We start from the raw sequence: 15,776 nt of genomic DNA, 5'->3' as shown, positions 1-15,776 counted from the left end.
AGCAACAAAAACAAATAAATAGAAATAGAAAACGCTTATACCTTCGGCATGCCTCATTGCGCCGCAAGCGGAGTTCAGTGACTCTGCAAATCGCTTCAAATAATCACACACACGCCGGCATGTGAGTTAATTTCCCCTACGCGGGAAATAATAAAAAAAATTTTTTTATGTTGGCCAGAGCGCGAGCTCTGGCCGTCTTTATTAAAGTCCAAAACGGGACTGCAATGATTACAATTATGAAACTTAAAATGTAAGCTTAAACTAGCCTTAACTGATCCGGTCACCTGTCTTGCCTGGTGATCGGATTCCTAGAACTCCCTTCTGATCGCTGCCAGAACGTTGGCGCGTGTGCTGCGTTAGCAAAAGCTTGGGAGCGGAAGTGAAGTCTGGGTGTTGCAAGCAAACGTCGGCGCGTGTGCTGCGTTAGCAAAAGCTTGGGAGCGGAAGTGAGGTGCTTTTGGCACTGTTAACGTATTTGGCGTTAACTCCTCCCCTCTTAAATGCGATCGTCCTCGATCGTTCAAAAATATGGTAGGTCATTGATTCTTAAATTTTTAGGTGGTAGGCCGATGGCCTCAGCAGAGTTTGTTATATGCCTAATATTTACGGTTGGAATTTCAACCTTGGGTATTTCCGCTTTCCTTTGGATTCTGGGGATGAATTTTAAAAATATGAGAAGGATTATTATGATGCTGCTTAGTGACAGCATCGAAGTTTTGCTTATAAAAGCATCTGTTTTTAAGAGCGCGATGCTTTTGGTGTTATTAATATGTAGCTCGTGTAGAGCTTCCATTGACAAAATATCAATGCGTTCGCTTTCGGATGGGGTTGGCTGTAATATAGAGGGTATAGCGATCAGTTGAGAGGCTTCCAAACTATAAAATTTTTGATTATTTATCTTAAGAGATATATTATGAAATTTTATTAAGTACGTTCCGGCAACAGTATAGTTTTCGGTAATAGTATTTATTGTTCCGTTAAAATTATTTAATAAAATTATACCCGGTGATATTTCTTCTACAGTGGGTACGTGTTGGTTATTACTAATTTTGCATGAAGAATCTAGGCTTTTAATCAAATTAGGTATACATGTGTTGTTACTTATATTAATTATTTGATTTCTTCTGCATATACTGATTTGATTGGAAAATTTGCATTTTTCTTTAATTCCAAATATTTCTGTTCCATTTGTTATAATTCGATCAAAATTTAAGTTTACAATTCCATTAGCTTTCTTTACCGGTTTAATTATAATGTTTTTGTAAGTTTCCCTGCCTGTTATTGGTATTTTGATGATGTATAATAACATCGTCTCGTTATACATTACATTAACTGTTGCAAATTCTAATGCTTCTTCCGTGTTTGCGAAAGGCATGTTTTCTTCTTCGAGTTTTTCTATTGCCGTACTTATTTCGATTTTATTTAGTAGTATTGAATTTATTACATTTTCTTTTGCCCATTGTAGAGCGTATTTAACATTTACTAACTCCTCCTTAACTAATCTTATTCTATTTCCTATGCTTAGGGCTATATCCGTTTTAAAATGGTCATCTTTTATTGTATTATTGCCTGAATACATTTCAGCAATTTTTTCTTTTACATTTAGGGTTTTTTCACGTCGCAAAAAGTTATAAGTTATAACGATTCGAAAACATAACATTGAGAATTGTAAATGTGTAAACTCATTTTTGTATGAAATCTAACAACATTTTTTTTTTTAAGCAAGTGTAAAAATTTATAATTTTACGATTTTACGATGCCTTACGATGGCTTGTGAGTACCCCAATTATTGAAATTATTTTTTTAAAATATTAGTACCTCCTTTTTTGGAGTATATTCTTTTATTTTATTGTCGGTATTATCTTCGACTGGCGTCTTAGGATTTTCTAGTCCCAAGTATTTTAAATTTTGTATTTTTATATTCTATTTGGCTTTTCGCCATTCTTTTTTGTTTTATTTTACCGGTAAAATCTTCGGCTGGCGTTGTTGAACTTTTTGTTCCACAATTTTAAAGTATTTTTTTTACTTTTAGTATTGCCGGTACTTTCTTCGGCTGGTGCCTTAAGACTTTTTTGTTCAAAGTAATATAAATTTTTATATTTTGATTTAAATATATATATTTATATTTATTTTATATATTTTTCCATTATTTTTTTGTTTTATTTTGCCGGTATGAACTTCGGCTGGCGTTGTAGAACATTTTCGTTCTACAATATTTTGTATAATTCTTCTTTTTACTCTGCTGGTATGAATCTTCAGCTGGCGTTTTAGGACCTTTTTGTCCAAAATATTTTTTTTTTTTGTTAATAAAATATTGCCGGAAAAGTCTTCGGCAGGCATTATATTTTTTTCCTTCAAATTTATTTTTCGGTTTTGTTTGTTTTTTTATATATATTTGTGAGTTTCATGAAATAACATATGTATATAGTTTCACAAATAAATCTATTGTAATAACTTCAAATTAAAATATTTAGGTGTTCCCCTAATGGGTTCGTAAATTTGGAGATATATGTCCACGGATTTCTTCCACGAGTTAACCTCTCCCGGTTGACCCGAGAACTCTCGAAGGCAACGGACTACGTGAATTTTATCAAGATCAGTCAGGTGATTTCTATATACCGGGTCGATTCCTTGATCGGAGAAATTGGCAAAATTAGAATTCGGATTTAGTGCGTTTTGCACAAGGCGCTTGCCGTGCGTTTGAAAAATATTTTGGACCACACCCATAACTGCTGCAGTCAATTGGTCGTGATTGGCTCCTAATCCTACTCTATGGGCGGCCTCTGAGGTCGAGGGGCCCTCTTGAGCACCTGCTGTCGTGCCCTGCAGAACAGGCGGGCGTATCAAATTATTTGGGTTCGACATTTTATTTTTATATGTGATACCTCTTTTTTTATTTTTTATTTGTTTTTATTTTTACCCTTTCCAGGAAAGGGCGCTTTTCTCTTCTGGAGGGTCCCGTAGGAATCGCAGAATTAAGCTGTATTATAAAATATTGTTAGATTTCTGTTATTGGCTGTACAAGCCGTTGTTTACAATTTTGTTTTTTTTTATTTAATCTTCTTAATACTAGTATCTCTTTCTTTCTAATACAAAAATATTTCCTTATTTATAATATTGTATATGTGGTATAAATAAAAATGTATAGCTACGTAAAAATCCTGTGAAGCATGACGAGGTGACGCTGGAGATTGCTCCCTTTCCTCCTGCTGGCTACTTGGGATCTTCCTAGTCGCACGCTCCTCGTCGTCCTCTTCCAAGCGTGGGTTGAGGAGTCTTCTTGTGGATATTCTGCTTTGATTTTTTTCCTTGCCTGCAATATGCGTTGATTTTTGCTTCCACGAAATTTTGTTGCAATAAATTTAATTTACACTTTGGCGTATTTCGTTGCACGCACACACGTATATTTTCATCAATATTTAATTCACGCACACCGCTTACTGCCTTTTTCAGCCGTGATTAATTGGTCGCTTTTTATTTTTATTTATTTTTTTATTGTATTTTATTAATTTGTGTTTTGTATTGTTTTTGTAGTTTGTTAATAAAAATGTTTTTTTTTTTTTTTTTTTTTTTTTTTTTTTTTATTATTATGTTTTATTAAAGATGAAATAATTTGTATCCCTGAACTTGCGTGTATTTTGCACTTAGCGAGTTGCACACACTCTTCAATTTGTAATTCTAAGTTTTTTTTTCCTAACTCTTTGCAGATTTAGTTTCTTAAGCGGTCTTTCGCTATTTTTCAGTTTTCACACATCATTAGGTTTGTATTATTGCTTTGTTCGTTCTTTCACTTGTGCACGCCTTTCTTCAGTTGTTTGGTATTTGTTACACGTGTGGTTTTTAGTTTTGCTTTAAATTTTATTAATAATGTCTCCGCGTTTTTATCTTAATTAACAGATAACACTCGCGAATAGCGTTGGCCAGCAATTATTGCTTCCCGGGGCCTTTATTCCTCTATTATTTATAGCTTTTTGCTCGGGCGCCAGTTAATTTCCCCTACGCGGGAAATAATAAAAAAAATTTATTTTTTTTATGTTGGTCAGAGCACGAGCTCTGGCCGTCTTTATTAAAGTCTAAAACGGGACTGAAATGATTACAATTATGAAACTTAAAATGTAAGCTTAAACTAGCCTTAACTGATCCGGTCACCTGTCTTGCCTGGTGATCGGATTCCTAGAACTCCCTTCTGATCGCTGCCAGAACGTTGGCGCGTGTGCTGCGTTAGCAAAAGCTTGGGAGCGGAAGTGAAGTCTGGGTGTTGCAAGCAAACGTCGGCGCGTGTGCTGCGTTAGCAAAAGCTTGGGAGCGGAAGTGAGGTGCTTTTGGCACTGTTAACGTATTTGGCGTTAACTTGTGTATGTTATGTGTGAGTGTGTGTTGGATATTCACACATTGTTAACTCATCTAAAAGCAATTTGCTAAGTGTTGGTGAATATTTATGCCAGTGAAAACTGCACAATAAATGTTGTGTTTAAGTAATTAAGTATTTAAGCTGTAATCCTAACAGTTTCAACTGGGGCATTCTATCATTTATCACTGTCAAATAATTTATTTAATATTAAATGGCGCAAATAAAATCAAATGTACTCAATTGACTGCACAAATGCGGAGTTTACACACAAGCAAATGTTGTGTGTACAAATGGTTGCCCAGATTCCCAAGTAGTGAACGATTTTCTTTGCTAAGTATGGCTTATTAGGGTGGCCCATATTGATTTCCACAGTTATTTTTCACTTTCAAAGAATATATCGTCAGCTAAAATACAAAATGACGTAATATCACTTTTCATAAGCTTACAGGCGAAGGAAAAACGATTTAATGGAAACCACTCATATTGAAAAAAATTTTGAGTTTTGGTTATAAAATGGTTATGTATTAGTTATTTATTGGTTATAAATTAGTTATAAAATGATTATATATGTATTTGTTATATATTGGTTATATATTAGTTATGTATAGGTTATATTTGAGGTTACAATTTACGTATGTACATATGTGTATCAGGTAACGATATATATGTTTTACATTAAAATACTCGTATAAAAGCTCACTGTAACTGTCCTCAACGCCACGATACATATTTCATTTTATAAACACATTTTGGATAGGAAAGAAAAATTTTTTATGCTTATACTAACTGACCCGGCAAGCGTTGATTTGCCATATACATTAGGGTGTGTCATTCTGAGTCAACCTTTTTTTTCAACTGAAAAACAGGCTAAAAACTTTCGAAAATGGGAAAAAGAAAATCACTCAAAAGATGAGCTCTTAATATTAATATTAAGAGGTGCCTCTTTCTATACTATAAATAACATGGGAAAATAACTATTTTTTTTTTGTGGTTATTGTGCGGAGGTTATTATGTGTGCACGCGATGGCTGCCAGTAGAGATGGTAAACTCGATTCCGATTCTACTCGAGAATCGAGTTTTCTCGTAAAATAATCGATTTTTCGGAATCGATCTTCAGTAGTCGAAGACGATTAAGAATCGATTCTTGACATTCGATTAATTAACTATGCACCAATATATTTTTATCTTGTCTTGCAGTAAAACTAATTTTGCAATTTGAACAAAACTTGCATTTACGACCACCCTAATATGCATGGAAATATAGCAAACAAACTGGAGAGCTTAGTGCTTGGCTGCTGAAATTGTGCGCTGTGTTTGCCTGTCGGTTATACAAAACAAATGAAAAGTAAAAATAAATCACAATGAGTTCGCATCTACATAAATATAAGCTTATTTATTCATATCAACCTTTTGCATGAGTAAGCATATTGCCACTTCTAGTGCTTAGAAGAATGTTTATTAATAAATAAACCACAACGCATTAAATTTGCTGCCAATTTCAGGGGCTTGAGCAGTTGAACTTTGGCTTTACTTAAATTTATAACTTTTTGGCAAAATATGTTGGTTAAAAACTTATTTGTGCTTAGTAAATTCACTAATAGAGAGATGTTTACGGCAAATAATTGAAATGTGAGCGCCTTAAACTATGCTATTATGAAGTGAAGTTGACTCATATATCAAAAGGTCTTAGTTGTAAATAAAGCTTTTTTCGACAAACGAAAGCGGAAAGAATTAGCTTAATTTATAACTCGAAAAAGTTGATTGACAAATTTCCTATATATTTTAATATGCGTAAAAACACATAATTATTTTGAAAGCAAAACAACTTAAGGGATCGTCTCAGTCAAAAATCACTCCTCCGAAAAATCACTGATTTTCGCGATTTTTTTTTAATGTTGGAATTAATTAATCGATCGCGATTTTTTCTTTCTAAATATATTCATGACGAATACAAAATGATTTTTTATGCTTATTTATTGGGTGTAAAATAGTTCAATAAATTGTTGAAATTACACGGAAAAAAAGGTAATCTATGATATCCACGATTGCGGCCGCAATATTGATCTAAAGCAAAAATTTCAAAAAGATTAATACTCTGTATCGCGCTATGGAACCTTTTTTTCAAATTTAACCAAATGGCGGCGATTTGAACAAAAAGCATCGAATGCTGCACTTTTTTCCGAAAGTTTTTCGTAGAAAAAATAGGAAGATTTCAAAAAATAAAAGCTTTTCATAGCGCGATAGCGAATGACGTTAAATATATTTTCTCCAAATTGGAACTAGATAGCTTTAAAACTCTTCCTTTGAGAGCGGAAACCGTTTTAAAAAACACCATTCTAAGAAAAACGTGTTTAAAGATTGGAGACGCTGTCTTCTCCACTCTGTTCCCTTTCTACAAGAAAATGAATGAATTTGAATTTCGATTTCAAAATTCGAGCGAATGTTTATTATAGTGTATACTATCCGATAACCCAACAAAAAATCGATTTCTCGAAAATTTAATTCTGAGACGATCCCTTAAAAGAGGAGTTTCAAGGTAATAAGAAATACTTTTTGCGAATTTATTTCTTAAATATGGATTGAATAACTTTATTCAAACTTTTTGCACTTCATTGAGCATATTTTTGACAATATAGGGCATTTTTTTCATACAGAAATATTGAAGCATAAGCCGGTAACAGGGCTTTCCCCAGAACGTCTTGGAAAAAAAACATTTTGCGGTGTTCGTTCACGATAACTCGGCTGGAAGTTATCCGATAATGAAAAGCAAGAATAGTCAGTATAATTGTAATCAAATCTTCCCCTCAACGTTCTCTGATAATTTTTTTTCATTTAAAAATTTTTTGCGGCCATTTTAATTGTAAAACAAGTTTTCCAAACAAGCCCTTAATTCCGATCATTCAGTTTGTATGGCAGCTATATGCTATAGCTAACCGTTCTGAACAATTTCTTCGCAGATTGCATTATTATCTTAGAAAGTTTTTCATGCAGGAACTTGATTCCGATCGTTCAGTTTATATGGCAGCTATATGTTATAGTGGTCCGATATCGGCAGTTCCGACGAATGAGCAGCTTCCTTAAGAGAAAGTGACGTTTGCAAAATTTCAAAACGATAACTTAAAAACTGAGGGACTAGTTCGTATATATACAGACAGATGGGCGGACGGACAGACGGACATGGCTAAATCGACTCAGCTCAACATACTGATCATTTATATATATAGCATATATTAGTGTCTCCGACGTTTCCTTCTGGGTGTTACAAACTTTGTGTCAAACTTAATATACCCTATTCAGGGTATAAAAAAATGTTCTAACCGAAAATGTGTACAAAGTTTGAGATAAATCGGTCAAGTAGTTTTGAAATGACAGTAAACACGGACTTTAAAAAAGTAGTTTCGAGAAAAACGCGTCTAAAGTTTATGAACTAAAAAAGTGCTAAAAAATCAGAATATATTGTCAAAAGTGTATTCCATAATGTACAAAAGGTTCGAATAAAATTACTCAATCCATATTTAAGAAATAAATTCGCAAAAAAGGTTTTTTTTTCCTTGAAACCCTAACCTCTTCCTTAAGTGATTTTGATGAAAGTTCAAGATGAGAAGAATTTTATCTATACCGCCTTTTCCATATAATTTTATATAAGACCAGAGGCCTAAAAATGTACCTGTTATACGAAACTTTTTGCTGCAGATTTGTCCAAGCTCAAATTTTTCAATAAAGTTGAAAGATTCGTACAAAGAAACTAACCGATATGTGATGCTATTCTAGTTGAAAAACTGTTTTTATCTTCACAATAAGTTAATATATATACGTATATCATTTATTTTATTCACAGCAAATAAATTATACAGATAGTTGTTCTGATTGATAGATGGTCCTGTATATCTTTCAAATCGAATTCAGCTACGTTAGAGTTAGAATAATACATCTTCGATGCCATATGCTTGAAATGCAATGAGATAATAATTTAGAATCTAAAATGCCTGGCAATTGCATTTATAATTCATACTCAGGCATTCACATGCATAAAGACGAACAACATTTGTATAATAAAACACGTTTTATGCGCGCAATGATGTACCGAGTTGCCGCATGAAATAATCGTGAGCAGTAAATATGCAACTATGTATATGTGCACAGCACACAGATGCACACTTGTATTTATCTGTTTAAAATACTGGTATATGAAAGCATAAATTAAAATGTCACGTCGTTTGCGTAACAAATAAAGCTGCCAGCACTAAAATATCACTCATACGCCACCGGGTATGGCACCTGCACACATAAGCGCACGCTTAAGTAAATACACAACGAAAACAAATTGAGTGGGTTTAAATTTAATTTAAAGCGAGTAATTTTATGTGTAAATATATATTCTGGCAAATATTTTTTTTGTTTAATTTTTTTTTTTTTTTTAAATCTCACTTTAACATTGTCACAATCTGCGGTTAATTCGCAAAGTAGTTGCTGCTGCATACATATAAGAATGCGCTTGGCTGTCGCTTACTCCGCGCTGAACCCGTGACGCATAATCATGCGTTGAACAATGTTTACGCACAAGACTACACGCATAGCCACAACTAGTGAGTGCATGCAGTGTGTGCGGCAACTGCGGCGGGAAGTGTAATTAAACTTTATTTACCAGCAATTTTTAATTACTCGCTTAAACAACAAAATATCGCAGTAATGGAGAGTTGATTGCATATACCACGCAAATTATGACACACACACATACGCCAATTTAATATGTTCAGCGACATATATGTGCATTCACATGCTTTCACATGCATTAAGGCGGCAGTAATTTTAATGGCCCATATCATTTTCGAGTGCCAATATCTTACAAGCCTTTCTTACCAACGACTGTTTTTTTTTTAATAAAAAAACAAGAAAAAACATGATTTTTAGCCTAAAAAGTACAAAAAAGTTCTTTCTTCATTTTGATCGGTCCGGTTCTAAGCAGTTTCTTTGGAGATTGTAGCGTTGCATTCGGCAGTAGTTGAAGCCAAATTTCTTAAAGATATCTCGAAATTTGTGAAGTCTACGGAGACGATGTTGTATCAGTTCGTGTAGCACAACCATGGTTCGCTCGCTTCAGTTTTGGAAATTTCGATGTGAAAGACCTATGTTCGATCTATCGTTGAAAAAATCGAAGAATTATAGAAAAGATTAACCAGGTCCGTCACATAACCAAATGAAATCAAACCATTTCTGAAGCCAATGGTTACAGGAGACGAAAAGTGGATGAAATACGACAATAATAAGAGAAAAAAGGGCATGGTCCAAGCGTGGTGAAGCTCAACAAATGGTCGCAAAGCCAGGACACCTCGAAATGATATGCTGATTGTTTGGTGGGATTGGAAAGGAATCATCCACTATGAGCTGCTCCAGAATGGCCGAACGATTGATTCTACATTTTACTGTCAACAACTGATGAGATTAAAGCAAGCAATCGAAAAAATAGGCAGAACTGATCAATATAAAGGGCTTCATCTTCCATCAGGACAAAGCTTAGCTGGGAAGTTTTGATGCATCCACCATATAGCCCTGACCTTGCACCATCAGACTACCATTTGTTTCGGTCATTGCAGAACTCCCTAAGTGGAGTAAAGTTGGCTTTAAGGGAAAACTATGAAAATTACTTGTTGCAGTTTTTCGCCGAGAAATAAGAAATGTTTTACACTCATGAAATAATGTCTCTTGCGGAAAAATGGCAAAAAGTGTTTGACCAAAATAATGCATATTTGGTTCATTAAAGTTCATTATAAACATAAAAATATAAGTTGAAGTTTGATTAGAAATACGAAAAGACTTTTTCGACTACCCAATATATTAAACTGTGATGCTGATTTTTTTGCTGACGTCCCTGCAATTTAAGTTTTCACCTTAAAAAAATATGCAACGTAAATAAGCACTTTACTTTAAATTTAAACCATGACTGCATAAAAGTACTTTTCCCATTTAAATAAAAAGGGATATTTTAATCTTTGGCAGAAAATATGACCTCCATACAATATAAACCTCCAACTTTGAAAAAAAAAAACGATGTGCTAATACAAAAGTACGAACAAACGATCCATAAACACATTTCTTTAAAAGTTAGAAACAGCTGAAGCTATAATCAAATCAATTGAGCATTCTCACAGTACACCATGCCGTATGAGGAACCATCTGAGACGTAGCCGCGGCCAACATTTGAAAGAAATAGTCTTTCAAAAATAAATGCCTAAGAATATGCTTTCGAAGTATAATAAGCATTCCACATTAAATTTAAAGTTTCTGTGTTTTTTTCTTTCAAAAAGTAAGGAACCTCGAAATTGATCACTTGATATTGTTTAATTCCGCAAAAACTTGAAAAAATGTGCGCACAAGCTTTCTAACCCCCGAAATTCCCACTCTAACGCCCACGCACCAATTAATTTTAATTCGCTTTGCATACTCAAAGCCAAAGTCACAATTAGATTTGCGGATCAATCAAAGTCAGGCGCACAATCGCTTCTACGGCATTCACTCTTTCGTGCTGCGTTGCCCATTGCACTCAAATACGAAAAAACGGATATTCGAAAAACTGAATTATGGCTTAAATACAATCAAGTGAATGTGATTTCCGTAGCGCCTGCCCTCATTTCCCGTCACATTTTCACACCCCACAGCCACAAACCACTTCCTTTGGCTTTGACCAAACACATACACACACATACATACCCACACTGATATCTGCTTATTGATAGTGAATTGGTGGCATGTGACCGCAGCATGTTGCATGCCTCGTTTTATGACGAGCGTGCAGCGTTGCATCGCAACGCGCCAACTGCAGCAATGTTAGGCAGCTAAGCGGAAGGTGTAATATAATTTGAACGTCACGCAAAGCCAATTTGTAATAAATTTGCGCCGCCACTAACTGTTTGCGTCTCTAATGCACCACCCGGCGCTGCCAAGTGCGCGCTCATCCAACGGCCTCCCTTTTCCGATTTCGCTTTGGGTCCCAGCACAGAAAACTTTGTGGCGTATTTAGCTTACAAATGCTGGGTGTGAAAATCAGACTTCCTACACACACACGCTGCAGCAGGGCGTGCAGGCGTCACAGCTGCAGCTGCCACAATCACAGCCACTGCCACTGCAACGCCCATACAATCAAAGATAAACACTTTCTAATTAACTAAGCGCCGCATCCGGCTAACAAAAGGCCAATTCGCCGTTAGCCATGCATGTGCTGAAAAGACCGGGCGAGTAGCCGAAAAAAGAAACCAGAGGAAAACGAAAACTAAAGAAAGCGACGTCAAAAGCACAGCGGACTGCAGAAAAAGAAAAGCAAATGAAATGAAATGAGGACAGTAAAAAATTATCATCAATGGCATGCATGTGACAAGGAGAATATGCTGTACATGGTAAGTGCCTGTGTCTGTGTCTGTGAGTGTGTGTGTGTGCGTGTGTGTGTGAGTGACAAAATTCATTACACATTTGCGCATTTCAGCATTTCATTTACCTCGGCTGTACATGGTCGAGCCGGATACGGTGGTGTCCGCTGGCCTGCTCTCGCGCTGGCTGCTGCTGCTGCCGGGCATGGCCAGCCCCATTGCACCCGAGCCGCCGCCACCAGCGCCACCGGCTGTCGTGCCGGCCGTCGTGGTCGCCGTGTTGCTGTGCCTGCGCCCATATGCGGCGTGTGTGTGTGCGTTCGCCTGTTGGTGTTGGTAGGCAACATGGTGCTGTTGGTGCTGTTGGTGGTGCATGTGCGCCGATTTTTGGTTGTGCTGCTGCTGGTGGTGCTGGTGGTGGCCGACGGGAGCGGGCGCCATGCTCGTCGTTGTCGTCTGCCACAGACTGTCCGTGTGGTCCGAAATGTTGGGGCCGTTTTGTGCAATGCGCAATCAAATAGACTTACTCGCGCTCACACACACACACACACGTGCGCCGTTAAATACTGGTTCTTCGCTTTTGGTTTTTTATTTGTCTTTTATGTGTTTTGCGGCACGTGCTGCAGCATCAATTGCCGCTTTTTATTTGACTTTTAAAACTTCAATGCCGCCATGTGATGACCAAAAAGTTATGTAGACATTGTTTTTATTTTTGTTCTTCGAGTATCACATATATATATTATATAGTAATTCGTGCGTGCTGGATAATTGTGTTTATTTGCTTTCAATTGCTGTGGTGTTTGTAATGAGCTTTGTGCATTTGTGCGATCAAATTTAATGAGAAATCATTTGGCATTGATTGCTGAATTCTTTGGAAGCTTATGCGAAATATTATAACTATATGCGTGTTATGTATTTGATAACAAAGGAATAATTCTCATTTAGAACTGCTTTATTGTTGCTTTGGAATTAACCAATTTTTATAAAATGTGATTAAATTTAAAATTTTGGATATGAATTTTCCCTCTCTTCTTACGTTCTATTAACTCGGATGTTCCATTTAATTCGATTTCATGACAACGATTTGGGAATATTACTCACATTGAAGAGACTACGGTCAAACGATCACATAAGGTCACTGAAATAGCTGTTGAAGGAAACAGCCAAATATTAAAATATTAAAAAAGTGAAGGCTCAAGCATCATGAAAATCGTCAGGCAAGTGACAGAGAGATGTCAAGAGGCAGCTCGACATCTCTTCCGAGTCCATTCGAAGGATTTTGGTGGGTATTTTGGGTACGAAACTCGTTCTTGCTCGACTCGTCCCGCTAGTACTGAATTTGTTTGATCATGCGAATTCCGTTAACACACTCATAGAGAGCATTAAAACTGCCGATGAGACATGGGTTTAAAAGTTTGACATGCAAACAAGTCACCAGCCATCGGAATGGAACCCATTTTCCGTCGATCGAAAAGGTAAAACAATATTCGGTGAAAGCTTAAGGCCATCCCAAAAAGTGTAAATGAGAAGTGTTTCGAAGAAAAATCTTTAGCATAAGTGTAATACATCTGGTGGGGACTAATTGGAAGCCGACAAAATGAATATTGATGAATAATTAAAAAAAAAAAACAAGAAAAAACGTTAACCTCGGCTGCACCGAAGCTAATATACCCTTCACAGATGCATTTCTTTTAGTAACTATGTGTTCAGTTTGTATGGTAGCTATATGCTATAGTTAACCGATCCGATCAATTTCTTCGGAGATTACATTGTTGCCTTGGAAAATAATCTATACCAAATTTGGTGAAGATACATTGTCAAATGTGAAAGTTTTCCATACAAGAACTTGATTCCGATCGTTCAGTTTATATGGCAGCTATATGTTATAGTGGTCCGATATCGGCCGTTCCGACAAATGAGCAGCTTCTTGAAGAGATAATGACGTTCGCAAAATTTCAAAACGATATCTTAAAAACTGAGAGACTAGTTCGTATATATAAAGACAGACGGACGGACGGACGGACAGACAGACAGACGGACATGGCTAAATCGACTCAGCTCAACATACTGATAATTTATATATATACTTTATAGGGTCTCCGACGCTTCTTTCTGGGTGTTACAAACATCGTGACAAACTTAATATATCCTGTTCAGGGTATACTTAAAAGCACTTTTCTGTCACAATGTACTTTTAACAAATGCTCACTTAACCATAGGAATAGATTTAGTTAGCAGCTTCCAGCAGAAAGAAAAAATAAAACAACCGGAATATAGTTGTTGGAAATAATCAACTTTCATTTTAAAATTGTAAGCCAAAGTAACAAGAAAAGATCTAAGAGGAGTAATAGTGTCTCTCGAGATGTAGACAGTAATCTTCAATTTCGCGGCCCATAGCATTTTAAAATCCACTACTCAGCAAGTGACACGCAGAAAAGGCTTAACAAGAAAATAGTAGAAAATATAAAGAATAATGATAATAAAAACAAATCTGTAAAAATTTGAAATGCAATCTGGCTTTTCTCCAAGAGCAGCGAAATCCACTAGGTAGCTAATTTTTAGTTGAACTCACATGTGTAAATATATATATGTTCTTGTATATACGTACTTGGATTACATAGCATCCAAGAGAGCAACAAATACAATGACTTTTGTAAATTTCGCTCGTAAATACTAACGGTGTATATATAAACTGTTTTAGAAATTTTTCTACCAATTTATCATATTACATTAGGGGTGTCCGATCAACTTGCGGTGTTGCTCCAAATCATTATTTAATATGGTACTTATGATAGCAAAAAAGCGAATAGTTTAAAACATTATTGCTGTAAGCTTAAAAAATTTAAGTAAATTTGAAAGTGGAAGTTTGCAAAATGGCGATCTGTTATCGCTGCTTCAATGTATTTTTTCGATTAGATTTTTATTTCATTTCTTAAAAGTTGACACTGTTTTCGATTTCATTCAGAATGGCAAATATTTACAAAAAACACTTATTTCGACCAAGAAGTGAAATATTTAATAAAATATATTGCTAAATATATCGGATTCTAAACAAGAAAAAACGTTAACTTCGGCTGCACCGAAGCTAATATACCCCTCACAGTTGCATTTCTTTTAGTAAGTATGTGTCCAGTTTGTATGGAAGCTATATGCTATAGTAATCCGATCTGAACAATTTTTTCGGGGATTACATTTTTGTCCTAAAAAATAACCTGTGCCAACTTACAAGAACTTGATTCCGATCGTTCAGTTTGTATGGCAGCTTTATGTTATAGGGGTCCGATATCGGCCGTTCCGACAAATGAGCAGCTTCTTGAAGAGAAAAAGACGTTTACAAAATTTCAAAAAGATATCTTAAAACCTGAGGGACTAGTTCGAATATATACAGACAGACAGACAAATGGACATGGCTAAATCGGCTCAGCTCAACATACTGATCATTCATATATATACTTTATAAGCAAACTTAATGCACCCTGTTCAGGGGTCACAATTCGAATTACGAATGTTCAGGAGGACCATTACCTATTAAAATTATTAAAATTTTACGGCCAAATCATTGTCCATAGTACGAGTATCGTGTATCTCTTTAAACGAGCGTCTTACACTAATATGATTGATTCTCGAATTTAGCAGAGTAATTGAAAGACATTTTTGCGTTAAGGCGTTATACAAGTATATAGTTCCAATTTTAAAAAACTCTATTTTTTTCTTAATGTACATATATTTATGAATACATACAGAAAATTTCATATCGTTCGTTGTTCGAATATTTTCGAGGTACAGTTAAGAGATACCATAATGTGTGTAAAAAGTTTTGGATCAATAAATTTGAAAGTTTTCTCAGAAAAACAGTGTGATAATTACAATTATTTTAGCAGAATACAATAGTTAGAACAATGAAATTTCTTGGATAGATAAATAAGTATTACGTAGTCTAACATATTACGAAAGATTTTGAGTTGTGACTTTTTAGTGTGTGATGTGTTTATAAATAATTTGTTATTATTCTGTTACTCTAAACTCTGATATAACGTCTACCAATGGGAATGATGTGATTTTGA

At 35.4% G+C, this 15,776-nt stretch overlaps 1 protein-coding gene across 13 annotated transcripts in view; it reads right to left on the bottom strand.

Annotated features, from left to right (window-relative positions):
* LOC126763750 (band 7 protein AGAP004871) overlaps positions 1-15,776 on the bottom strand; it is a 122,168-nt gene that overhangs the window by 58,686 nt on the left and 47,706 nt on the right. For 3 of the 13 annotated variants that reach the window (XM_050481517.1, XM_050481506.1, XM_050481508.1), the window contains exon 2: positions 11,841-12,429. The exons of 9 other annotated variants lie outside the window; for them this stretch is intronic. In XM_050481517.1, coding sequence (XP_050337474.1) covers positions 11,841-12,153 — 313 coding nt within the window. In that variant the 5' untranslated portion in view covers positions 12,154-12,429. Of the gene's footprint in view, positions 1-11,840; positions 12,431-15,776 lie in introns of those variants that run through there. One more of the 13 variants, XM_050481507.1, reaches the window with a different exon arrangement.

The sequence above is a fragment of the Bactrocera neohumeralis genome, chromosome 6 (assembly GCF_024586455.1).
Source record: "Bactrocera neohumeralis isolate Rockhampton chromosome 6, APGP_CSIRO_Bneo_wtdbg2-racon-allhic-juicebox.fasta_v2, whole genome shotgun sequence".
Classification (NCBI taxonomy): domain Eukaryota; kingdom Metazoa; phylum Arthropoda; class Insecta; order Diptera; family Tephritidae; genus Bactrocera; species Bactrocera neohumeralis.
This window is presented reverse-complemented; position numbering and strand designations above follow the sequence as displayed.